This window comes from Podarcis cretensis, assembly GCF_951804945.1.
Source record: "Podarcis cretensis genome assembly, chromosome: 12".
Taxonomy (NCBI): Eukaryota; Metazoa; Chordata; class Lepidosauria; order Squamata; family Lacertidae; genus Podarcis; species Podarcis cretensis.
The window spans coordinates 56,255,591-56,282,717 of record NC_137181.1 but is presented as its reverse complement, the minus strand read 5'-3'; the positions used below and the strand labels follow the sequence as shown (position 1 = coordinate 56,282,717).

General features: G+C 43.6%; 1 protein-coding gene across 1 annotated transcript in view; it reads right to left on the bottom strand.

Annotated features, from left to right (window-relative positions):
* Window positions 1-6,953: 6,953 nt before the first annotated feature.
* The window catches only part of NPSR1 (neuropeptide S receptor 1), a 66,059-nt gene continuing 45,885 nt past the window's right edge, over window positions 6,954-27,127 (bottom strand). The window contains exons 3-9 of the mRNA XM_079947628.1: window positions 25,814-25,917; window positions 24,813-24,906; window positions 22,071-22,272; window positions 16,843-16,919; window positions 14,709-14,798; window positions 8,362-8,542; window positions 6,954-7,092 (exon numbers count right to left, since the gene is read on the bottom strand). Coding sequence (XP_079803754.1) covers window positions 7,005-7,092; window positions 8,362-8,542; window positions 14,709-14,798; window positions 16,843-16,919; window positions 22,071-22,272; window positions 24,813-24,906; window positions 25,814-25,917 — 836 coding nt within the window. The 3' untranslated portion in view covers window positions 6,954-7,004. The remainder of the gene's footprint in view (window positions 7,093-8,361; window positions 8,543-14,708; window positions 14,799-16,842; window positions 16,920-22,070; window positions 22,273-24,812; window positions 24,907-25,813; window positions 25,918-27,127) is intronic.

Genomic DNA, 27,127 nt, shown 5'->3' with positions numbered 1-27,127 from the left:
CCACCTGCGTCCCATTTGAAGGAAATGGCAAATGTTACCGGTGGTTTTAGTTTTAAATTCTGTTTAAATATATTATTGTTATATATTTGTTTGACCTGCCGGTAAGTACCTTGGCCATAGTACTTTGTGGGAAGTTTTATTTTTGGAAGGCGTTTGTATTTGTAACCATGTGTGACTCATGGCTTAATTTTAAATTTGCATCTAAAAAAATAGTTCCAGCTAATTTATCTGATGCTTTTACTAGTGAGTGCTTTTGCCTCGCTGCATTTATTATACCCTTGAGCAAATACCGCTGTCAACCCTTCAACCTCTCTGTCTGAAGAGGGCTTTTGTAGCCCATCTGCTTCTGAGTTGCAAAATGGTTGTCAAGCACAGTTTATTCGGGAATATTTTCCATTATTTTTAAGTGTATGCAAGTTTCCAGATCAATAATATATTAGCCAGTTGTTTAAATCAATGAATAGTTGAAAGGACAACTTATGTGAGATGGACACACACATACAATAAATTGCATATCCAAGTTCATACCCACATGCACAAAGGATTCATTAAGAGACTTCTTAGGTGGGGTAGATACTCACACACTCCCATAAATTGCACCTCCAAAGTATCTACCCATATACACAAAGGGACCTTGACCTTGGTTTGTCTAGTAAGGAGAGCAAAATGGTAGCCATCTTCCCTCCAGCATAACTTCTTATTATTGTGCCTCTTTTTTAAAATCACTCTTAAAATAAATTTTCTTTCCAATGCAAAATTACAACAAAAATTACAAACACTGAATCCAAAATGAAACTATACAAACAAGAATGAAAAACAGAACACAAAAGAAAGAAAAACAGCAACAACAACAACAAAAGCACTCATCTACAAATAAAACCATATCTTCATTCTAATCTAGTCATTGCATACATATACACATATTGACTTCCTTCCTTTGTTCTAAGACCTCGGGAATTTTACTCTTTCTAAATTGTTGTGTCTAATCTTTATACTTCTATCTTTATACTTTTTACACCATTTTTCTTTTTCTTTAACCCTGCAAAGAATCATTCATTACATACCGATATGTTTACTCCAGAACAATGTAAATTTTGTGAATATATAAATCTGGCAAGACTCACAGCATTCATAAGGGGACAATCGGACCAGAAATTATTAAAAGAATGGGTATGTGCTAAAGAGTATATGAAAAAACATTGTCCTGGAAACATTATTGTGCCTCTCATTGCGCTGCCAATGAGGCAACATGAGGCAATTGCCTCAAGTGGCAGGAACTGCAGGGGCAGCAGATCACAATGCCAATCTTTATTCCCTCTTGTTCCTGACATAGATCTTCACTCATTCACCTCAGGTGCCCAAATGTCTTAGGTGGCCCTGATCTCAAAGCCTTTCTCCCCATGTAGGCTGATATTCAGGAAAGGAGCTCTTTACCCTCTCCCTCCACTTCTCATCATGCCGTGGCCTCCCAAGATTTAATTTCCCTTCCATTGTGTGCCTCAGCATTGTCATTTGGGCACCGTCTGAAGACATATTTATTCATTCAGGCCTTTATATGGTACGCTGGTTTGACATCAACTGATAGGAAGTGCCTACAGAGGGTGGTGAATACAGCACAAGATATTATGGGCTGTCCCGTGAATCCGCTGGATGAAATAGCGGAAGAACGTTGCCTCAGGAGAGTGAGGAAAATTCTCAGGGATGATTCACACCCTGCCCAGCACTTTCTTGATCTCCTGCCCTCAGACAGAAGATATAGAAGCATGATTAGTCGCACCAACAGGGTAAAGAATAGCTTCTATCCATGGGCTGTTAGGCTGCTGAATGAAAAAATAACAACAGGGCAACTGACTTTTGGGTTTGGAAGATGTATGTCAGTAAACGAGGGGAATTAAGACTAAGAGAGCTGAGTGGGAGGTGCTCGTGTAATCTCACTGTATACCGTAAATGTAAAGGTAAAGGTACCCCTGCCCGTACGGGCCAGTCGTGTCCGACTCTAGGGTTGTGTGCTCATCTCTCTCTAGAGGCCGGGAGCCAGCGCTGTCCGCAGACACTTCCGGGTCACGTGGCTAGCGTGACGAAGCTGCTCTGGCGAACCAGCACTAGAGCAGCACACGGAAATGCCGTTTACCTTTCCGCTATAAAGCGGTACCTATTTATCTACTTGCACTTGGGGGTGCTTTTGAACTGCTAGGTGGGCAGGAGCTGGGACCGAACGACGGGAGCTCACCCCGCCGCGGGGATTTGAACGCCGACCATGCGATCGGCAAGTCCTAGGCGCTGAGGTTTTACCCACAGCACCACCCGCGTCCCTGTATACAAGTTGTACAAGTGACAATAAATTATTTCAATTTCAGTTCAATTCCAATTATAAGGAATGAGGCAGTGCATTTATAAAACATATCATGTAGCAGAGTCCAATAGTCATCTCGAGATAAACATGGATCTGGCAGACCCAGATAAAATGGGAGCGGGGAGTGCAGCTGCCACATGGGGGGGGCAATATTGTGTGTACAGTGAGGAAAACGGGACTAGATGATCCTCACGGTCCCTTCCAACTCTACAGTTGTAGGATTCTCTGATTCTCTGACTGCAAGTATCATAAATCGTGATGGTTTATGATACTTACAGTGTTGGTCCAGTATATCTGAAGGAGTGTCTCCACCTCCATCATTCTGCCCGGACACTGAGGTCCAGCACCAAGGGCCTTCTGGTGGTTCTCTTACTGTAAGAAGCCAAGTCACAGGGAACCAGGCAGAGGGCCTTCTTGGTAGTGGCACCCGCCCTGTGGAACGCCCTCCCACCAGATGTCAAAGAGAAAAACAACTACAGTGGTGCCTCACAAGACGAAAAGAATCCGTTCCGCGATTCTCTTTGTCTAGCGGTTTTTTCGTCTTGCGAAGCAAGCCCATTGACGGCTTAGCGGCTTAGTGCTATTAGCGGCTTAGCGGCTTAGAAAAAAGGGGGGGAGGGGAAAAAAGTCGGAAAAACTCGCAAGACATTTCGTCTTGCGAAGCAAGCCCATTGACGGCTTAGCGGATTAGCGCTATTAGCGGCTTAGCGGCTTAGAAAAAAGGGGGGGAGGGAAAAAAAAGTCGGAAAAACTCGCAAGACATTTCGTCTTGCGAAGCAAGCCCATAGGGAAATTCGTTTTGCGAAGCGCCTCCAAAACGGAAAATCCTTTCGTCTAGGGGGTTTTCCGTCTTGCGAGGCGTTCATCTTGCGGGGCACCACTGTACCAGACTTTTAGAAGACATCTGAAGGCAGCCCTGTTTAGGGAAGCTTTTAATGTTTGATGCATTACTGTATTTTAATATTTTGTTGGAAGCCGCCCAGAGTGGCTGGGGAAGCCAAGCCAGATGGGTGGCGTATAAATAATACATTATTATTGTTGTTGTTGTTGTTGGCACATTGCTACTGGACACCGTGGCATAATAGGTTTTATTTTTAATTTTTTGGGTAAGATTTTATGTATTGTTGTATACCACCCAGATGAAGAGCGGCCTAGAGATATAATGATGATGATTGTACCAGCTGTATATTTATTCTGTGGTGTGTATGGGTTTTTTTTACATCATAAATTGGTATATTTATCTTTGAAGGGAACTTCTTTGTGATGTTAAGTGAATGATCATACCTCTGTTGGGGTAAAACAAAACTTCTCTTCCACCTTCAATGTCAGGTCAGTTCCTTCAAGTGCCGATTTGAGGGATTAAGCTAGTAGGTACTGTTTGTTTTACAGCCCTTGACCCTAGTAAAATGAATAGACATAATGGAGGTCGATAATTAATAGACTGCATAGGATTTAATTTGCAGAGAACATGATGGCTGGAAAAGTTATTTTATTTTATTTTAAATTAAAAGGCATACAGACCATTTCAACAAGTCTCACTTTGCACAGGAAAGCAAGTCTTACAGCAGGAGAAACAAAAAGCAGATTGAAAATATATATACAGCAAATTTCAAAACAAGTGAAGGTATAAACTGTCAAAATATCGGGATGGACTTTACGATTAAATTAAATAAAAATAACTTGCCTTGAAAATGAAGGGGGAAATAAATAAAGGGATTTGTTTTTATTTTAGGAAAGGGGATTACCTGAGAAACTCTGGGAGGGAGTTTCTGTCAGTGTTACCATGGCAGCCATGAAGCACAAGCCCTGCATGCACTTGAACTGCAAACAGACGCTTCAGCCAAGGCAGGAGCACAATTTTGTAAACAGAAGCCAATATGAAAGGGGCACCAGTGTGCATTACAATTTGTAACATCTGAGGCCATATACATATATTAGCCCAGCACGTCTGTGGGAAGACTAACTATTGGGTCATATTATGTTTCCACCAAGTGTTTTTAAAATAGCGATTTTTGCAAACAAATCCTTAAAGACAAGTAGGACAGAGCTCCCAGACAAAGTGCAGTTTAGCAAACTGTTTTTCTAGAGTGCCCTGCCAATTTTCCTGCTTCCTCCCATTAGCCTGCCAACTTAAAAGCGAAGGTGAACGGGACACGTGTTGGCAGTGGTGTTGCAAGGTCAGGTGGCACCTGGGGCAGAAAATTTCTTTTTTTAAAAAAAAAATAAATTTTTTTATTAATTTTCCAATTTTTAACAAACACAACAAAAACAACATGGAAACAAACACATAAAATCATAATTTCTTAACCTTATTTCCATAAGCCTCTTTTCTCGGACTTCCCCATACCTTCCCCTTTTTGCATCCTTTTATTTTTAACAATTATTCAACAACCCTTTTAGCCAATTAAATATAAATTCATTCTCCCTTTCAATTTCACCCTAAATCAAACAAAATTTACCGCTGTAATTCTACGTCTTCCTCTCCCTTAGCATTTTAGCACTCCTCAATTTTATAATAGCTCTTAAGATATATTTTAAACTTCTTCCAGTCTTCTTCCACAGTCTCTTTCTCTTGGTCGCGGATTCTGCCGGTCATTTCTGCCTGTCCCATAAAGTCGATCACTTTCGCCTGCCATTCCTCCAGCGTGGGTAGCTCTTGTGTCTTCCAATACTTTGCTAGAAGAATCCTTGCTGCCGTAGTGGCGTACAGAAAGAAATTTTTATCCTTCCTCGGCACCAGCTGGCCGACCATACCCAAGAGAAATGCCTCTGGTTTCTTATGAAAGGTGCATTTAAGTACTTTCTTAATCTCATTATAAATCATTTCCCAGAAGGCCTTAATCTTTGGGCAGGTCCACCAAAGGTGGAAGAAGGTACCTTCAGTCTCTTTACATTTCCAACATTTGTTATTGGGCAAATGATAAATCTTCGCAAGCTTGACTGGAGTCATGTACCACCTGTAAATCATTTTCATAATGTTTTCTCGTAAGGCATTACATGCCGTGAATTTAATACCTGTGGTCCATAACTGCTCCCAGTCAGCAAACATAATGTCATGACCTATGTCCTGTGCCCATCTAATCATAGCTGGCTTCACTGTCTCATCTATTGTATTCCACTTCAACAGCAAGTTATACATTCTTGATACGGGGCAGAAAATTTCTTCCCTCTCTCTCTCTCTCTCTCTCTCTCTCTCTCTCTCACACACACACACACACTTTTTTCTGCTGAGACAAAGTTGTGGAGCTTTTTGGGGGGAGCCAGAGTTGTTGAACTTTTTTTCTGCGGAGCCAGAGTTGTTGAGCCTTCTTTTTTGGAGTGCCTCCAGGGAGCCTGCTTGCTGCCCTACAGCTGAGGGGAAGGCAGCGAGCAGACGTTTTGGCAGCGGGAAGCCTGCACGTGCCAAAGCCACAGCATCTCTCACAGGCGTTGAGTGCCACACAGGTTTTTGTCACCCCCCTCAGAGGTGACACCCGGGGTGAACAGCCCCCACTGCCCCCACCTTGCTCCGCCCCTGTGTGTTGGCATGTCACTATAGGGCAGGCGTACATAATTTGTGGCTTTCTTAAGTCAAACGTCGCCCAGCAGCCATGAATTGTGACTTGACAAGTTCCTGCCCTGTTTATAGTAGCAGTCAGTCAGCCAGGAATTTACACAAATCTGAATAGAATTATGCAAAACCTAAATGAATAGGAGCAGGAAGCAAAATTAAAAATCTGAATCTCCCAGACAAGAGACACATCATTCTCTCCTCTCACAGGTTACCTCTGGGTATAGGACAGTATAGAAATTCAATTAATAATAATAATAATAATAATAATAATAATAATAATAATAATAAAGGAAGAAAGAAAGAAATGTTACAACAGATGGAAAATGTGCAATCTTCACATGGCATATTTCTCTTGTCCACTCAGTAGGTAAACCAAAGACTCATACCTTTCCCATCACTGTGTAAAAATTGTTCCAGATGTTGCTCTCTCAGCGCATTATACAATGGGCAGGATTTTCTGGTGAAGCATATATAGGAACACAGGAAGCATGCTTTATATGGTGTCAGTCCCTTGGTCTATCTTGTTCAATATTGTCGACACTGACTGGCAGTGGGTCTCCAAGGTTTCAGAGAGGGAACAATCTCAACCCAACCAAGAGATGTTGGGGATTGAATCAGAGCCCTTTTTCCTGTAAAACAGATGTGCTCCCACTGAGCCACAGCAACCCCCCAAACAGGGCAGCAGGGATAAAGTATCTTGACGTGTGCTGGGAATGCTCTTTTCTCGGAAAGGAGAGAAAAGGCTATTCCGGCTCTTCAGCCTTCAAAGGGTCTTGATGATTTAGGTGACAGTATTGTGTAAAAACAAGCTGTGTGGTACCATGAAGAAATTTGGCACCGCCTTTTTCAAGATAAAATATTCCCATATGGAGAAAAGCCATTTATACGGAAACATATAAAAGTGGATGCACCTTTGAAAAGCAAGGACTGACTGCAAATGTAGAACAAACCATGGCAGTTCTGTTTGGCCACCAGAGTGTACAAGGAATGATTTTTGCTCCTCATTCCTCTCTCCTTAAATAATAGATTTCTATACAAGGATGAGGCTTCTATTTCACTCCTCAGACTCAATGTGGCCTTTATAGTCACATATCAACTCTAAATATATTCCGGCTTGGATACCGCCTGCATCTCTTGCCCTTCTGTTCTTTCTCTGAAAGTCCCCAAATTTCCAGATTTTCTTCGCCTAGAGAACAAAGTAATAACAACAATAATTGAAAAATTGAAATGAATTCACAGTATAAGGATGGTGCAAATGCATAGCTTTTTTATCTGCTAATTTATATGTCTAGACTGGGGGTGGCTAACCCTGGTCCAAGGGCCTGATCCTCTCCCACTTGCTAATATTTTGCCCCCCCCCCCGTGACAGTGGTGGCCAAAAGAGAGAGTAAACATAGCACTGTGTGAGTGTGAAGAGGTTTAAACCACTCCACCCAACTTAGCAGCTGCTCTTTCCCCCTTGAATTCTGCAGTATGTCACTGATGCAATGATTGCAATGAATCTAATGTAAAAAGAGAGTCAGGTTTAGGAGAGGGTGAATTCAAACATGAATAAGAATTCATTCCCAGGAGGTCCAAATGCAGTATAAAAGGGAGGCCTCCTGAATGGTTACAGCATGGGCCATGTGTACAGCATATGAGCCAAGTAGTTTTAAAGAAAGTCCAATAGAGGTCTAAACATGCCAATATCAAATACCTGTGTTAAAGCAATGCCATGAGCAAAATTACAGAAGGGGTGTTGGAGGAATTGGACTTGGAGGAAGGGGTTAATTTTCTTCATGGTTACAGATCACCTCATACAGATAGGTAGCCGTGTTGGTCTGCCATAGTCAAAACAAAATAAAAAAATTCCTTCCAGTAGCACCTTAAAGACCAACTAAGTTAGTTCTTGGTATGAGCTTTCGTGTGCATGCACACTTCTTCAGATACACTGAAACAGAAGTCACCAGACCCTTCTATATAGTGAGAAGGTGGGGAGGGGTATTACTCAGAAGGGTGGTGGGATTGGGTGATTGGCAGATAGCTGTGATGAGCCTGTTGACGACTGCAATAGGTCTTACAGGAAAAAGCAAGGGGTGAGAAGATGAAAAATGGCTTTGTCATGTATAATGAGATAAGAATCCAATGTCTTTGTTCAGACCAGGTCTCTCCATGGTTTTAAGTTTGGTGATAAGTTGCAATTCAGCAGCTTCTCTTTCCAGTCTATTTCTGAAATTCCTTTATAATAGAACAGCTACTTTGAGATCTTGTATAGAATGTCCTGGGAGATTGAAGTGTTCTCCTACTGGTTTTTCTGTCTTGTCCGACATCAGGAACCGACATCAGGAACTAAAGTCTTCTGTTATATTCCTATTACTCACCTGGAGAGCACAATGTGTAACCAGGCAATTATTTGGTAGCATTTTTTGCCCATATAAATCCCATTAAGGGGCGGGGGACCCAAGAAGTCTAATACCTGAAAGCATCACAAAGGGTGTTGCTGAAAACACAGTATATGATGGGATTGATGGCACTGTTTAAAGATGGCAAATTCTGAATAATCACTGCGGCGTAGAAGCGTTCTTTGGTTTCTGGGAGGACGCTGAAGTTGTCCAGAATGTCAAAGAGAAAGTAAGGACTCCAGCAGAGTACAAAAGCTGCAAGAAATCAAGGAAATGGTTTGAAAAGTGTTCAGTTTTAATGGGGAAAGTAGCACTAGGAGATCTGGGCAAAATTGGCTTGTCTACTCTCACAAGTGTTCTGTTTTTCTCACTAAAAAAGGGGAATTGCTTTGAAACCTGGTAAACTTTTGCATGCCAGTTCTAGGTAGAACCAAGCTGTTGAGTTCCTGCAACACCTGCTGAAATCCCATCTATTAAAGTGCAGGATCCCCATTTGTCCTCAGTCAATGGGATTCAGCTGCAAATATACAAAGCTTTTTTAAAAAAATAAAAATGTAACAACTTATTTTAATGGATGGCCATCATTAAATACTGAAAGGACTTTGCTTTCTAAGCTGAGAGCCTCAAAGGCATTCCTACATCTGCCTCTGGCTCTCAAAGAAGGGAACTAAGTGTTTCTCTTTGCATAATCCTTTTGTTGAAAGTTCCCTGAGGTTCATTGGCAAAGGATCAGGAATACTGGTGCAGCCTTATTTGCACATCCCATCTGCAAAGAAGAAAATGCGTAGCACACCCTCCTCCTGTTATATCAGTTTGCCAGTCCCTCTGGACTAATCCAGACAAACAAAACACTGAGCGACAGCAATACAATCACATTAAACACAGATGTGTAGCCAATTAAATCATTATCAAATGCCAAGGAGCGCTTTCTCCTGTGTCCCCTTGCATTAACAGCCAGCCTAATTGAATCAATATAAATTCCAGCACCTAAGCCGGGGATTCTTCAGTTTTGCATTTGATAGCATCTGCAGAAAATGCATATTTAAGTTTGAATAAGAAAAAAGGAAGCCTAATCGCTTGGCTAATGGAGGTCACTCCTTCTGTATGCTTGCAGACAGGCAGATTAAAAAAAGAGAAAAGCTTATAATGGAAATCAAAGAGCGTAATGCTTGCAGCGTATAGTTTGCATAAAAAACCCTCTGAGGTTCAATACTTTGCATCTCAAGGCAGGGCTGGGAAAGACTCCTCAAGAACTCAGTGGCAGATTCACACTGTAAAGTTAAAGCACATTCAGTGCACATTTAAAGCACATTGCATCCTCCAAAGTACACTGGGAATTGTAATCTAAACAGCGCCCAGTATACCTGAAGGAGCGTCTCCACCCCCATCATTCTGCCCAGATACTGAGGTCCACCTCCAAGGGCCTTCTGGCGGTTCTCTTACTGCGAGAAGTGAGGTTACAGGGAACCAGGCAGAGGGCCTTCTCGGTGGTGGCACCTGCCCTGTGGAGCGCCCTCCCACCAGATGTCAAAGAAATAAACAACTATCTGACTTTTAGAAAACATCTGAAGGAAGTCCTGTTCAGGGAAGTTTTTAATATTTGATGTTTTATCGTGTTTTTAATATTCTGTTGGGAGCCACCCAGAGTGGCTGGGGAAACCCAGCCAGATGGGCAGAGCGTAAATAATAAATTGTTGTTGTTGTTGTTTTCCCCCTCACAGAACTCCACTTCCAAGCACACGTAACAAACTACAGTCCTCAGGATTCTTCAGGGCAGGGTTTCCCAAACTTGGGTCTCCGGCTGTTGTTGGACTACAACTCCCATCATCCTTGACCACTGGTCCTGCTACCTAGGGATGATGGGAGTTGTGATCCAATAACAAATGGGGACCCAAGTTTGGGAAACCCTGGGGGAAGCCATGTGCTGATCTGCTCCCAGGGTGTCTTGGCAAGTTAGGGCAAATTTTGAGCTAGATCTTAACCGTGGGTGCCCAGATGTTGCTAGACTACAACTCCCATCATGCCTAGCGAGCAAGACCAGTGGTCAGGGTTGATGGGAGTTGCAGTTCAGCAATATCTGGGGACCCAAGGTTGAGAAAGGCTGATTTAGATGGAACAGCAGCCTGACTTAGTACAAGACAGGAGTGGCGAATCAATGACCCTTTAAAAGTTGCCACACTACAACTCTAAGTAGTTCTGGGTTGCCCTGGGCAAGATAAAGCAACTAACAAATGTAATAAAGAAAAATAATAGATAATAAACAGGGGCGATGGAAGTAGTGGTCTAGCAATATCTGTCGGCATAAAGGATCCCACCCAACTTTCTAGGACACTATCCTGGTGCGTATCATGAGCTATAGCTTCTTTAAAATTGTGTGGGGCTGCTTCTTTAAAGAAACTGTTAAAATCAGTTTTTTCTTTATTGTTGTTGTTAAAAACTGATTTTGAGATAACTTGCTTTGGTTGCTTTTGTGAATTTGTGTAACCCACCGAAAGGTGACACAGGAAAGTTTGAAATAATTCAATAAATGGTATGAAGCACAGGGACATACCAGAAATGGGAATTTTGCAACCCCCCAGTAGAACTACTTGGCAAAAAATCTATTTTGTTGCTATACAGGTGGTTCTAAAGCTTGTAGAGATTTCAGGGGCTTGGAAAACCACGGTGGGGGGGAATGACCCTACTCTTAACATGGTTAAGAAATAAGCACTCATTTAATATTTCATGGGGGTGGGAGGGAGGCAGACCAGAGTAGGTAGAACAGGACTTGACTGTGTTGACGATAAATGCAATCTGTGACTGTGTTGCCATGGAGGGAGGCTTTAATTGCCGTAGAAGCGATCTCAGCTATATCCGCTGGGTGAGTCAATCTTTACTGCAGCACACCAGGCTAAACAAAACAGAATCCAAAATGCTACTTCAACCTATCTCAGAAAAGGGTCAGCAGCAATGATTGCATCTTTGCAACTTTCACATTTCTGTCTTGTCACAATTTAAGTGGAGAAGGACCCCTGCACAGAAGATATGAAACCAGTAGATATACAGTGGTACCTCAGGGTAAGTACTTAATTCGTTCCGGAGGTCCATACTTAACCTGAAACTGTTCTTAACCTGAAGCACTTTAGCTAATGGGGCCTCCTGCTGCCGCCGCGCCGGCAGAGCACGATTTCTGTTCTCATCCTGAAGCAAAGTTCTTAACCTGAAGCACTATTTCTGGGTTAGTGGAGTCTGTAACATGAAGCGTATGTAACCTGAAGCGTATGTAACCCGAGGTACCACTGTAGTAGTCAAAGAGAGATCATCAGGGGGTATGGGCTGGGTGTCCATCAATATGCGGATGATACCCAGCTCTACCTCTCTTTCAAATCAGAACCAGTGAAGGCAGTGAAGGTCCTGTGCGAGTGGCTGGAGGTGGCTGGAGGATGGATGGCAGCTAACAAATTGAGGTTGAATCCTGACAAGACAGAAGTACTGTTCTTGGGGGACAGGGGGCGGGTGGGTGTGGAGGATTCCCTGATCCTGAATGGGGTAACTGTGCCCCTGAAGGACCAGGTGTGCAGCCTGGGAGTCATTTTGGACTCACAGCTGTCCATGGAGGTGCAGGTTAATTCTGTTTTCCAGGGCAGCTGTCTACCAACTCCACCTGGTACGCAGGCTGAGACCCTACCTGCCCGCAAACTGTCTTGCCAGAGTGGTGCATGCTCTAGTTATCTCCCACTTGGACTACTGCAATGTACTCTACGTGGGGCTACCTTTGAAGGTGACTCGGAAACTGCAATTAATCCAGAATGTGGCAGCTAGACTGGTGACTGGGAGTGGCCACCAAGACCATAGAACACCGGTCCTGAAAGATTTTCATTGGCTCCCAGTACCTTTCCGAGCACAATTCAAAGTGTTGGTGCTGACCTTTAAAGCCTTAAACGGCCTCGGTCCTGAATAGCTGAAGGAGCGTCTCCACCCCCATCATACAGCCCAGACACTGAGGTCCAGCTCCGAGGGCCTTCTGGCGGTTCCCTCCCTGCGAGAAGTGAGGTTACAGGGAACCAGGCAGAGGGCCTTCTTGGTAGTGGCGCCTGCCCTGTGGAATGCCCTCCAAGCAAATGTCAAGGCAATAAACAACTATTTTACTTTTAAAAGACAACTGAAGGCGGCCCTGTTTAGGGAAGTTTTTAATGTCTGATGCTGTATTGTTTTTAATATTTGGTGGAAGTCACCCAGAGTGGTTGGGGAAACCCAGCCAGATGGGCAGGGTATAAATAAATTGTTGTTGTTGTTGTTGTTGTTGTTGTTGTTGTTGTTTCATACTACAGTGGTACCTCGGGATGCGAAAGGGATCCGTTCCGGAGCTCCGTTCACATCCTGAATGGAACGTAAGACGCGGCGGTATGTCTGCAGGTCGCATTTTGCCGCTTCCGCGCATGCATGTGACGTCATTTTGAGCGTCTGCGCATACGCGAGTGGCGAATCCCAGAAATAATGCCCTCCATTACTTCCAGGTTGCCACAGAGCGCAACCCAAAAGCGCTCAACCTGAAGCACATTCAACCTGAGGTATGACTATACAGGTGGGGAATTGAGTATTTTTGAGAAAGCCACAATACATTAAATAATAAAAAACGCATCAGCATTCACTCATGCAATCCCTTTCCTGCAGTTTGAACAATTACAGCCCAGAAATAGTTTTCTCACTTTATCTGCTGCTTGTGTAAACGAACTAGGCATGTAAGAAGGGTCTGCTGGAACCAGTGGCGTAGCGTGGGGGGTGCCAGGGGCGCCGGCTGCACCGGGCGCAACATTTGGGGGGGGCGCGAGTCCAGAGGGAAGGGACAAGTTCCTTCCTCCGCCGGGCTCCCCGCTGCCACCGCCAGCCTTGCGCCCTAGCGCGCGCGCGCGCCCCGACGCCGCCGCTGCTGCGGCTGCGCTCCACTCACTGCTCACAGGAGGAGCAGCCGCTGCAGCAGCACCGACGCCGCCACCAACGCCTGGCCGGGCACGGGCAGCCTCCGCACCCCGACGCCGCCACCATCCCCTCGGCCCAGCCACAGGTGGCTGCTTCTGCCGACTGGGAGGGAGGAGAGCTCCGAGGGGCCTCGCCGCGCCCTGCTCTCCCCAAAACCCTCCGAGAGGAAGCCGGCGGGTGGGCGAGGGTCTCCCGGCGGAAGGGGGCGCCGCTGGCTCCGGCTCTCAGTGCAAGTCTCAGCCGCGGGGGGGGGGGTGTCGGGCGAGGACGGAGCGCGGCTGGAAGCCCCCGGACCAGGCCGGGGGGGAGGAGAGGCGCTCGCCAAGCCCAGATCTGGAGCGCCTCGGAGCGCGGGCTCCACCTACAGCCCAAGGAGAGGAGGGGGCAGGGAGGCGCCCGAGGGGAGGGGCTTCGGCTGCCTCGGCCCGCGGGGGCTCCGCAAATAATAAATTTAATAAATTCCTGCTGAGCCTTAAGGGGGGGGTCCTTGGCTCCTTCGCTCGCCCCCAGCCCCAGTGGCGTAGCGTGGGGGGTGCAGGGGGGCGGCCGCAACATCTGGGGGGGCGCTCGCACTCGAGTGCTAAAATCCATGGGTTAGGGGGCGCAAATTACTTGCCTTGCCCCAGGTGCTGGCAACCCACGCTACGCCACTGGCTGGAACAGGCCAATGGCCCAGCGTCCTGTACACACAGTCTGACTGCACATCCCTCCCTTGCTCTCGTTCCTATTGGCACTGCAATCCGCCTTGAATTAAACTACAGTTTCTTGTTCAGTCTAAGACAGGGAAATGTCACTTTACAAACAAGATCTCAAATCAGAATCAAACTGTGGTTTCAGATCCTGGTTGGTAAACTGGCATTAAATCACAGTTTTCTTATTTTGCAAGTAAAGAGCTGGCCCAAGTGTGTGTGTGTGAGTGCGCGCGCGCGCGTTGCATGCAGGCTTGGTGGTTTTATTAAACCAGGAACGTTACAGCGAAACCAGTCCATTATCCACTCCACTCGTCATAGCAGATATAATCCTTGGGAAAAGGTCAGCACACAATAGCTTTTTAATAGCATCTCATAATTGAATCTTGAAGAAACCTCAGTTACTAAGCAAGCTAATGCTACTTTGTCTTATGGTTAGGCTTGTCTGTAAAGTTTTATTTTGGTGCAGAGACTGGGGCTTCTCACGGACGGAAAACCTGGTTTACTGTCTTTAAAAATAAGAAAATCAAACAGTATACATTCTTGCTTGAGTAAAAATGTGGCTATCAAAGGCTGAGGCAGTCAGAAGAAGCTGCTCTTGCTGTGGCAGCAGAAGCGAAAGAAGTGAAATGGATGGAATGGATCTGAGACAAAACCATGGGGGCAAATATCCACTCCAACTCTCTGGAGCCTTCCACAGAGCCATTTTTTTAAAAAATAAAGTCTTTCTCTGGTCACTGATATCTAATTAATTGGCATATGTCGTCACTTACCAAGAATTATTACCACACTGTACTTGATAGCTTTGATTTTAGCCTTTGATATGAGTCCCCGATGGGTGTAGCTAGCACAGAATTTGCCATCTGCAAAGAGAAGAGAAGGGAAAAATAAATTTAAGAAATGCATAGCCAAGACTGAAATGTGTCACCTAAAATTTTTAGGCTGATCAATCTTGAGCAATTTCGCAATACATATACCATCTATAATATCATCTAACCTATCAATTTGTCCCATTATTTATTGATTCTTTATCTGAATTCTTATGCAACGCACAGTCACCTAGCCTATCACAAGGACCTCAGTTATGCTGAAGCATCTTAAAAACAACACAACACACACAACACAACACAACACAACACAATCTTTTGAGATATTTTTTATCATAGATGTGGCTATATGCTTTTTAAAAAGTGTAAACAGCTATCTGATGTGGCTTTCAACAAGTTGTGAAGACATCACCCTTAGCTACCAGCTGTGAGATAAAACAATCCTCTCGGTCCATCCTCCTGCAGAACAGCCAACATAATAGTGCGCCGTGCCAAATTTTTGTGAGGTTTGATTTTCAAAGCAAAGCTGTAAATTGGGGAGATTTTAAAATGTTTGCTGACACCACCACTCTCACAGCCTTCCAACTCCCAATTTACTGTTCCTGCCTTATTTTTTATTTTATTTTTTGCAGGGGGAGAGAGATGTTAGAGATACAGATTTTTTAAAAAATTGTTTATAGCCAATGACCATATGCTAGAGTTAGGCAAGCGGTCTTGTGCCCACCCTGAAAAGCATATTAAACCTGAACACTTGGAAAGTTTTAATGAAGCTCTCTGAGTGTTCAGCTTAACACTTCCTTTGGCTGGGAGCCCATTCTACTCACACAAGGGCTAAAAGAGCTCACCTTGAGGAAGAGAGACAAGGTAGCAGCTTGCAGAGGGCTCCAGTAATGACGGAACAGGCCTGTTAATGCCTCCCCTCTGAAAAATGGTGTTATGGGCATAATTTTCTGCTGAAGAATAATTGGGTATTAGACGTTCTCCATATGGCCTTCATAAGCAGAATCTTTGCTAAGATTCTGTAGGTCTACTTCCAGTTTTGTTCCCCAACTTAGATGAAACACTCTTCATGATCTGTGGTTGTCTATTCCCGATAGCTGGGTCAACATTGGCCTTTAGGATCTGATAACATTGGATCATATGATCCAAAGGTCTTTTCCATCCCTACAATTCTATGATCCTAAGAAATTGTGGCAATTTTGAGAGGGGTAGCTGTGGTGTCCTTTAAGATGCCACAGAACTTCTTGTTTTTGATGCAGTTCTATGTTACTTCGTAGCTCAAAGATTTCATCTGCCAAGCCTGCCAAAACTGAAACTTTTGAATTTAAAATTTCACACTCAAAACGGAAATGTAAATGGTGCTCCAGAATCTTCTCAATCAACTGGCAAAAATGAAAGAAACCACAGACAGTCAGATATTTGGGGATATTCTGCTATTACTGATCAGCTTAATCTTGGTCAATATTTCCATCCATGATGAATTTAGAAGGATTTCTGGAAATTCTTAGTTTAAACTTTGAACAGAGCACAGCTTTGCATGAGATAACTTGTGGAAACCAAAGAAAAATAAAACTCCAGAAAAGCTAATTGTGAATTCATTAGAATGTATTAACACAATGTTTCTTTTCCTGTCACTAAAGCAGTAATTAAGGTAACAGTACGCTTGGCTCAGGTTTTTTCTTTCCTTTTCATTTGAATATTTACAATGCTTATTTGATTAATTAGTGCTTCAGAAGAAGGAGTCTTGATTTTCCCCTTGCTTACATGAATCTATTTCAACCACTGTTGATGGATTTTAGGTCCTCAGTTAGGAATTAGTGTGTATTTTTCATGGCTTATGCTCAGGTTATTAGGATAAGACTTCACTCAGTCATTTTCTCTTATTACTTCCAGGTAAAATAACTGGGGTCCAGCCAACTTGGTGAGCACATATTTAAATTCTTTTGGCAATTTAGCCTATGGCAGCTCATGGAGATTTGATCAACAGTGGGCTTTTTAATGATCTGTGGCAATTGCATACCCACTGTCTTTCAATGTCATTAGTTTCAATGCTTGGGCGTGATTGCCCCAATTTACTTACCTGAGCAGTTGGAAACAATGACAGCATGAGCTTTGCTCTTAACCCATATTGTTCGGATCACAATGAAGTAAATAACGCTACAGTTGGGGAAAGAACAGAAAACAAACAAGTTAGCGATTCTTTAGGATGGGATAATTCTAAGTATCTCATCATCCTAGTGATATAAGTAAAAAACAACAACTGCTCATTTTCCCTTATGGGGGTACCCAAGAGCCCATATAGAGTCCTTTTGCAGGTCCTCTATTGGTAGGAGAAAATAACAGAGGCCAACCAGAGAATATTGAGAAGCAAAGCAGCTAGTAAGCCTGATCTTTATTGATCTGTTGCAACAGGGTGCTCCCCTCACACGCAGGAAAGGCGGAGGACCTTGAACAATGGTGTGCAAGGCCTTATATAGACATTTTAAATTCCCTGCCCTGGAGTTCAAGACCACCGCTGCATACATCATACATATATCACAGAAGGGGTGTAGCCCAAGACCACCCCCCAGATACATCATACCTACATCACAGAAAAGGTGGTCTACAACAGAAATCTGAGTGTGTTGTTTTTACCCTGTCTGCCAGGTTACCTGTTAATGGTCACTTGACTGGATTACCTGGGGAGCCTGGCCATTCTTTTGTAATGATAATACTTAATTCCTGAGCTAGGTCACAGGCTCACCCTATTCACACCTTAAATGCGCCCTTAAGGCAGGAATTGTGAGGACAGAGACAATGGGGAGGTTTCTGCATTTCCTTCGACCTTGTAGAGAAATATTTAAGGTGACTGAAAGAGTCAAAATGGCTTTAGGACTTTTCCTGTGCGTTTTAGACATGTGGTTTATATATTTATATATGTGTTTGCTTGGTACATTTATGAACATTATATATATATATATATATATATATATATATATATACACACACACACACAGTGGTGCCTCGCAAGACGAAAAGAATCCGTTCTGCGAGTCTCTTCGTCTAGCGGTTTTTTTGTCTTGCGAAGCAAGCCCATTGACGGCTTAGCGGATTAGTGCTATTAGCGGCTTAGCGGCTTTTAGCGGCTTTTAGCGGCTTATCGGCTTAGCGGATAAGCGGATAAGCGGCTTAGCGGCTTAGAAAAAGGGGGGGAAAGGAAAAAATACCCGCAGGAACTCGCAAGACATTTTCGTCTTGCGAAGCAAGCCCATAGGAAATTCGTTTTGCAAAGCACCTCCAAAACGGAAAACCCTTTCGTCTAGCGGGTTTTCCGTCTTGCGAGGCATTCGTCTTGCGGGGCACCACTGTTTATATATATATATATATATATATATATGACCTAAAATTTTTTATAACACTAGTTTGTCAGTGTGTGTATGCTTGTAGCTGACACAATGTGACTTTTGATTTAAGCCATGAAGTTCTGCAGGTGTTTAACCTTAACACCACTTCCAGTATCATCAAAACCTGATGGTGCAGGAGGTTGGAGGCGATGCAGAAGTCTTACAGCCTTCACTGCCCTCCAGGTAAGTGAAGAAGACAGTTCAAATGATGCTTCAGTGATGACAATGAATGAATGAAACTTGCATGTTTTTGTGGCAGCTCTAGTTACAGTGTTAAGATGAAACTGTAAGGAATAACTACAAAAATTCATCAAAATGGTTAATACAATTCAATAAAGTATTAGCTTTATTGATCCGGAAGCGGTACACCGGCTCCCTTGGCCAATAAAGCGAGATGAGTGCCGCAACCCCAGAGTCGGTCACGACTGGACCTTTACCTTTAAGAAGAAAAGAAGTTTCCATTATGGCAAAGATATTAATACCCACATTTCTGAAGCTGGTGTGTCACCAACTTTAATGATCTTGGCTCCAGCCAGGAACTGCATAATTAAACCAAATGTCACAAAGGGAGAGATACCTAGCTCCATCCCAGTGCCTGTTTGATGCAAGAATGACGCTCATCCAGTAAATTCAAGATTCTGTTGTTGCTGGATGCAGCTTTGATAACTAGGAAGCTGAAAAGGAGCATACATGTGGAAATAAATGAATGAAGCTAGAGAGGCAACCAAACATTCAGTTCTGTAACTTTATTTCATCACCCTGCCCTTGCCTTCTGCACATTCTGCCGGCTAGGTATGGCCAAAGTGGAAGAAACTGGCCTTCTTTGAAGTATGAATGGCAGATCAGCATCTGCAGCAAAACCAACATACCAAGTTACTTGAAGAAAAAGAGAATGCAAAGAAAGTAAGGCAGAAAGGGAGTGGGCTTGCAATTTGGCAACCCTACCCAAGAAAGCTACTTGTTATTCATTTTCAATTCCTATGATGGTGTGATTGTTCCAGATAAATAAAGCCATCTGAGGCCTCTGGATCTCTCTTCAGAAGACATCTGTGAGTTATTCTTTTCACAGTATCGAAAAATTAAAGAGGTTTTTGAATAATAAGGAAAAGGATAAGGAAGATGAAGCATTTATAAATTACTTTTTGAGTGTTCGGCAACTCACATCTTTGCAACAAATTTCAAAGGGACAGCCATGTGCCGCAGGCATGTGTGTGTGTGTGTGTGTGTGTGAATGAAACTGACACCTTCATAATGTACACAAATCTGCACGGAACAGTTTTGTGCCTTCATGTGTTGCAGCTTTCCTCCTATTCCAGTGCTAAAAAACAGACGTCCAAGTCTGGATTAAACATTAAAAAATAGGGTGATATTCAGTAATTTTTATTCAAAATAGGCTTAATGAAGTGAATGGATGGATCTATCTTAGTCATGCCCATTCGTTTTAATGGGTCTACTCTGAGTAAAGGTTTGTTGAATACTACTGATAGGAAGTGACAATTTGCACCTGGTCATAGGATTCTCTACTATGGTGAGATGTTTTGTATTTCTCTTTCATTATAGAGATTATAATTTTACTATCATATAATACCATATGCAGATGGCATTCCAATTTTATGCCACCCTCTGCCTTCTTTTAGCCTCCTTTTTGGTACACGGCAACAGGTCCCAGTTCAGTACATTTCTTACACTGAAAAATTGATTTCACAAAGCCTCCCGCCTTAGGAAAGTACATAGGCATAAATTCATGTGCAAACAAGTGATCAAATCCTATTAACCTTACTGGACACCCATGAGCAAGATTTAATACCAGAGATCTATAAACACCTGTGCTCAAACTTCCGGGAATATGACACCACTTGAATATATTGGTTTTATGTATTGTTAAGCAAGAGATGATTGTACTTTGCATTTCTTTGCATTCTATGCCTTTTCAGATATATTCAAATGCAAAAGATACTGATTTGCCCTTCACAGGAGTCTGTTTTCCACTTTGACATTACATTGTTTGTAGGATGTGGCAGAAGTAGCTTTCAGAACAGAATGTATGGTTGTCTCCTTTGGTTTAGTTTCATAAATACACTGCTTTTCAGCTTTATAGCTCTTAAAGCTGCACGAAACAAGAAAAAAATGGTCTTGAACAGTGAGACATGTGGTTCCCAGGTCTGGATCATGGACATGTTTGTTTCAAGTGACTCTTCTGACAAGTCTCTCTTACCAGAGCTTTAATTACTCTTCACTAATGTGTTTGCCATTCTAATGATAATTTTCGTTGAGTCCCAGTAATGGCTTCCGATAAAGCAAAATATGAAAAGGAACCAAGTCCACACACCTAAAGACCTATGCAGACATTTAATTCCTCCCTCTTTTGCTGTTCCAGTTGCTTTTTACAAGTTGGAGGGTGATGCCCCAAAACATATGTATCCAAGAGAGTTCCCCATGTGTTTCAGAACCTCAATTTCCCCCATTTATTTCAATGGAGGAAACCAATATGTGCCCTTCTCCCTTTGCATAACTATGCAGATTAGTGCCCTCCATTGGAATGAAGGTGGAATTTCACCTGGACGTGTTTTTATAGTTTTTATTGTAAATTAATCAAAGCCCCAGGTTCCCTTTTAGCCAGGCAAGCCTTTTTAACTTGTTCTCATAGCAATAAATGGTCCAAGGCCATGGAGACTATTACTGCACGCTACTCCCTCCCAGATCTTGACACGCTGTCAGCTTGGGATCAACATAAAATCCGGGCCTGGATTCTTACAAGAGACGAGGCCATGGACCGGGCACAGTCCACCAAGCTCGCCTCTCCATATGGCTCCCTAAAGTGAAAGTGGTAAGATCACTTGCCAATTACTTGATAGACCTGACGGAGCCCAATTTGAGAAGAGCGTTTACCATGGCCCGTTTCCATTCTATACCCACGGCCTTCCTGCAGGGGATTTACTCTAAGACCCCTATTACTCAGCGTCTATGTCCATGCATGAGGGACGCAGGTGGCGCTGTGGGTTAAAGCCTCAGCGCCTAGGGCTTGCCGATCGAAAGGTCGGCGGTTCGAATCCCTGCGGCGGGGTGCGCTCCCGCTGCTCGGTCCCAGCGCCTGCCAACCTAGCAGTTCAAAAGCACCTCCGGGTGCAAGTAGATAAATAGGGACCGCTTACCAGCGGGAAGGTAAACGGCGTTTCCGTGTGCGGCTCTGGCTCTGGCTCTGGCTCTGGCCAGAGCAGCGATGTCACGCTGGCCACGTGACCCAGAAGTGTCTCCGGACAGCGCTGGCCCCTGGCCTCTTAAGTGAGATGGGCGCACAACCCCAGAGTCTGTCAAGACTGGCCCGTACGGGCAGGGGTACCTTTACCTTTACCTTATGTCCATGCACAATGAATGAAGTAGAGGACTTCATACACTTCTTTTTCTACTGCCCTATTTATGAGCCAATAAGATCTAAGCTCCTCCGCTTGATCCCGTCCACCATCACATCTAAGGAAGACTGTTTGAAATCGCTTCTTGTGGACGCAAATCCCCAAGTTTCACGTGGGGTGGCAATCTTTATAGTGCAGGCCTTGAAACTCAGGGCTACTCTGACTGGGTAGTGTGTTCTAGACCTGGACCGGTTTTAATTCTTTCATTACCTTTTAATTCTTTCATTACCTTTTTAACCTAATGTGCCGAGCCTATTTTGGGGCCATTATATGCTTTATATTCATCCGCATTCTAGACTCCCGGCGCTGGCAACTAAATCTTTACATTATTGTCTTAGGGTAATTTAAATGTCATAACCCCAGTAATATCGTTTTGAATCTTGTTTGGTTGCTTGTCTATACCATTTTTAGTTTGTTTTATCCTGCTATGGCTGTATGCTAATGCAATAAAGGTTTTGACTTTGACCTGGACGTGTGAGATAAGTGTGTGTGAATGCTTAGTACAAGATCCTTACCTGATAATAATCAGAGGAATGAAATATACCAGGAAGGCAACTGTGGTCATGTAGGGAATCCAGTAGGAGTCATCAGGCCAGGCAGCCCAGCACTGCACTTCGCCATTGGATAATTGCCGCTTCCCGAATATAATCAGCGTTGGAATTGAAAACAGGAAGGCAAGGCCCCAGGCAACTACAATGAGGATTTTTGCTTGCCTTTCTGCTCGAGAAATAAGAACAAGGTATTGTATTACATGTGCAGCTTATTCAAAGAACAGACCTGGATATTGAGGAAAATTTAGAGGGGTGAATGAGAGGCAATAGAGTTACTTACCCCCAGTGTGGGGGGAAACTTAGCTGGTCGCATTCTGTGAAATATGAATTTCTATCTGTGTTCTGTTTTAGGATTAAAATAATTAGGGATGGTTTATCAAATATATTACCATACGGATAACTGGGAGCTCTGCCAAACACTGTAGGCGGGGAAAAGCTTGTTGCAAGGTGTTTTTTGAGATTTCAGACAAAGAATGGCCAGCACAACAGCTGGGATTCATTCAATTCCAGGGAGCTCCAGAAACAACAAAACCCAAACAAGCATAGTCACCACTCCGTGGCAGAACTTCACTAGGCTCCATGTACAAAAGATCCCTGGTAATCCCAATTAACATGATTTCAGGGAAGCAGGAGAGATCTCTGCCCAGCCTTATCATCAGCACATGGTATTCTCAGGCAATCTTGGGGCCCAAGAACCTCCAAAATGCCAGGGCCGGACCTGGAATAACCTCTATGTTTTCTAGCTATAGGGATTTTCTTCTTTTTTTAAGTGATAAATTAAAAAATGCTTCCATTTGAACTGTAGCAGTTTTACAAAGGAAGTATTACATGATTTTGCCGGGTTTGTGGCTCATTCTCTCACCCTACTTTTAACAATGTGCACACTGCAAAGGCATGGCTATTTTCCGGGTACAACAAGGTTTAGGAATGCAAGTGAGGGAAGCAGGTGGCCCTCAATTAGCTCAGTGAATGGGGTTTGTTTGTTTTTATTCCAGCAGGCATTTCAACTGAATTCTGAATTTTATAGAGAAGTTTCTGCACATTGCTTAGAGATGACTGTGAGTAACTGGTATGTAAATGGTTGAAACAAACAAACAAACAAACAAACAAACGTTATTTAAAAACCTACTTCCATTCACCACTGCCTGCAATTCCAGTGTTCTGCAGAACACAAAATCCCCAATTATGATTCCTTTAATGCAATGTATAGTATTGTTATAAGGTTTGTGGGGCCTGGAGTCCCCTTCTAATTCCAGAGCGCCAACAGAGGGGGATTTAGGGCATGGAGCCTGGGTAGCACCGGCCTGCAACTATGATGCAGAATGGAAGGCGAGAGGAAGGGGCACCAAATATTGGCATCTCACAGGGCACCCCTGAAATTTGAGACCCCAAGGTCACCCACTGGTGCCAGATATTGAATTTAGCATGTTAAAATACAAGTCAGGAGCCAGCTTGGTAAGTCTTTGGCAAATGGCAAATGGTCCCCGTTGGAGAAAGACAAAAGGAGAATATTGGGATGGAGTTTTTGCAGTGATGTGAGAACTGGCAATATTCAGCAAAATGGAGAGAGGGTGAGAGGCATGTTTTGAAGCATGTTTGATTTCTGCTTGAATCCTGGGCTGCGGCTATGGAAAAATCAAGACCTTTTTGGGGTGGCAATGTTCTGAACCCCTCAATTGCAGGCTCGGGTTATATATATGTGTGTGCATAAATAAACCATATATCATAAAGACACCACAGTCTCTGCTCAGCCTCATTTCCCCAAAGGAAAAACAGAACTTTATGAGTAAAGCATGCCTGGAACCCCTGGGGTCTCACGCTGCTGTGAAGATTGGGGTGGTGCGTAACAGTCTCATTCATGTGCCATTATCACATTGTGATTCCTCCACACCAAAAGTAAAGAGGGGAGAGCTGTGTGTGTTAGCCCGAGCTCCTTGGCTGAAGGGCAGAGTAAAAATCGACTTGGCAAGTACATAAACATGATTGGATGCCACAACACAGTCAATAATATGGTGCCACAATCACAAGAATGTTCACATTCTTTAGGATAATGTGATGTGGGGGATGCTGTTTTCATCAGCAGTCAATGTTCAGAATAACATTAAGTCCTGCCCTAAATGTTTCTCTGCAGAGCATTTTTTCCAGATTTAAAAACCACTCTGTTAGTTCTCTTCCTGATAGCAAACCTTCCACTGTCCTGCAAAGTTCCGGTTGCGGTTTTTTACTGACACTGGCAAAAATCATTTCCCTACACAGACAGATTTTTACTTTATTTTAAACTAATACTATGAAGCATTTCACTAGTATAAATGGAAGTCCCACAACATTTTAAATGACATGATTTAAGTTTCAGGGGCTCAAACCAATTAAAATTTTTGAATTCCCCACTGAATTTCCACCAGGCATAAAATTTCAAACATTTTATCGTTTTATTAACTTTTGGATGCCTAATGGCCCTTTCTCACCAGAGTAAGAAAAAAGGAAGATATTCATTAAGTCAGATATCTGATATGATTGCAATAATGGTTGTAAAATGCCAAAGGCCAACACCACAGATATTTGAAAAATGGCAAGGGAGTTAAGGAACAGGGATTAATAAATGAGTCTATTGCATTATTCATAGCAGTAAAATATTTGCTCTGAAAATGAAGTTGTTGCACAAAGTGTGTGTGCGTGTGTAACATGAAAGTGGGAGAAATCTCTTACCTCCTTGGAAGAATTTCATTGGATACACAATGGCATGATATCGGTCTATGCTTAGGGAGACCAGGACATAGGTTGAAGCATACAAAAGTACAACCTAGAGCAGAAAGAAAGAAGTGACCATTTATTGGAGGGAAATGGGTCGTCAGAGCATTGGCTCAATTCCATTTTGGTGTTAGGCCTGGGCATGGTACTGAAGCCGCCATGACTGTATGGCTTGGGAGAAAGATGGCGGAGTGGGACCCTGCCCATTCTCAGGGGCTGTTGTGACTGTTGGGCATGGTATCCTTCTCAAGCGTCTCAAGGGGGTGAGGGTTGGCAGGACTGTGTTTCATTGATTCCCTTCCTATCTCCATGGCCATTTCCAGAAAGTAGTCATGGGGTGTCCTGCCCCAAGATGTCCTCCAGAGTTCTATCAACTTGTCCCCGGTGATATTTAACATCTGTATGAAACCTCTGGGAGCTGTCATTAGGAGATTTAGAGTGAAGTGTTGTCAATATTCAGATAGCACTCAGCTCTATCTCTCTGTCCACATGGATCAGGAGAAGCAGTCGAGGTGTTAGATCAGTGGTTGTTGGTGGTAATGGGTTGGATGTGGGGCAAGAAACTGAAGCTGAATCCTGAAAAAACAAATGTGTTATGGGTTTTGGGGTCTTGTGTCTGGGAGGTGGAGAGGCAGCCTGACCCGAATGAGATTTCACTCCCCTAGAAGGACCAGGTCTACATCTCCACCGTAACTGAAGGCACAGGTGGACTCAGTGACTGTGTATGCCTGTTTTCAGCTCCATCTGGTTCACCAGCAAGGCCCGGTTGGGACAAAGATGACTTGGCTATTGTGTAACAAAACTGATACGTAGAATAAACTTTTTTTTTTCTACTTTCATGCAACCACCTTCTTGAAAACAGAGTGATTTCTGCCCTGCCCCCCGCCCTAGGCAACTTGTTAAGCTAAGGAATAAGTACGTCAAGAAACGTCAAGAGAGACATTTATCTATTCTCCTACCTGCAGATAGCGAACAATTCGGCAGACGAGATCAGGGGCCATGAAATCTCCAGTGAAGCGCCAAATTATATCAGTCATTATATTTATAAGGCCTGTAAAACAATCTATTAAAAATACAAAAAGGCACAGTTAGAAAGGAAGGGAAAAAGCAGCTGCTACAATGCCATTATCATCTTCAATCCTATTCCCACCTGCTGCGATTGTGGAGATCAGTGGGTGGTAGCGGCCATGGGATAAAATAAGTGCTCAGATTAATAAGTACTTTTCCATACAGCATTCAGAAAAAAGTTGCATAGGCAGTAAAACCTGGCTTAGTTACAGTGGTGAGAGTTCCTAAATGATTGGTATAGGAACTCAAGAGAAGCTTGTAAGAGTCATGCGGTCCGAGCTAGCTCAGCTCAGACCTCCAGACATGTGTTGAGCTTGTCCGGTAGACTAGGGGAACAATGTCTTGATTACCTAGCCCCTCCAAAGGTGAGCTAAGTTTGGCAGAAGAGTATCTATGGTGTTAACCCTTTCATGTTTGTTATATGAGGTTGGTTATCCCAGACTTACAAAGCACCTTCAGATCTGACCGCTCTATGAAGCCAAGTCAGAGGTGGACGGGGTGGGGATGTACGCCTCCAACACACATACAGCTGCTGTCATAGAATCGAAGATTTGGAAGGGACCCTGAGGATCATCTAGTCCAACCCTCTGCAGTGCAGAAATATTCAGCTGTCCCATACGGGGATTGAACCTGCAACCTTGACATTATCAGCACGATGCTCTAACCAACTGACCTGAGTTATAACACCTGACAGGTCTCCTGAAAACAAGGCTTAGACTCTAAAAGTTCAGGAAAAACCTGAGCATCTGGAAACCTTACCTGGGCTTGTAGCTGAGAAACAGTGCTAGCGGCTATTTCTGTTTCACTTAAAGTTCATTGATTTTCAGTCAGGATCTAATGTTCACCCAGTTTTGCCTCTGGCCCCATGCCCCACTGACATGTGTCCCTCAAAAGAAAATACAGCCCTCAGGTTAGAAAAGGTTCCATGTCCTAAATCTAGAGTGGGAACACAAAAGCACACTGGGAGTTTTAAACAAAAATGCTCTTACACCTGAGGCTGAATTGGGACAGGATGTTGGGCTACTTTTGGAAGGGGGCTTCATAAACTCCATATGCAGTTCATTTCTGAGCGCGTAAATTTCCACTCGGACCTTGACTTCTGGTGCTTCCCCTGCACCAAATCCCTAACCGCTGCCAGGCTCTCTGTGAAACACAAGGATTGTAGGAGATTTTAAAAAAGAGTTACAGAGAGAGTGCGAGTTGTG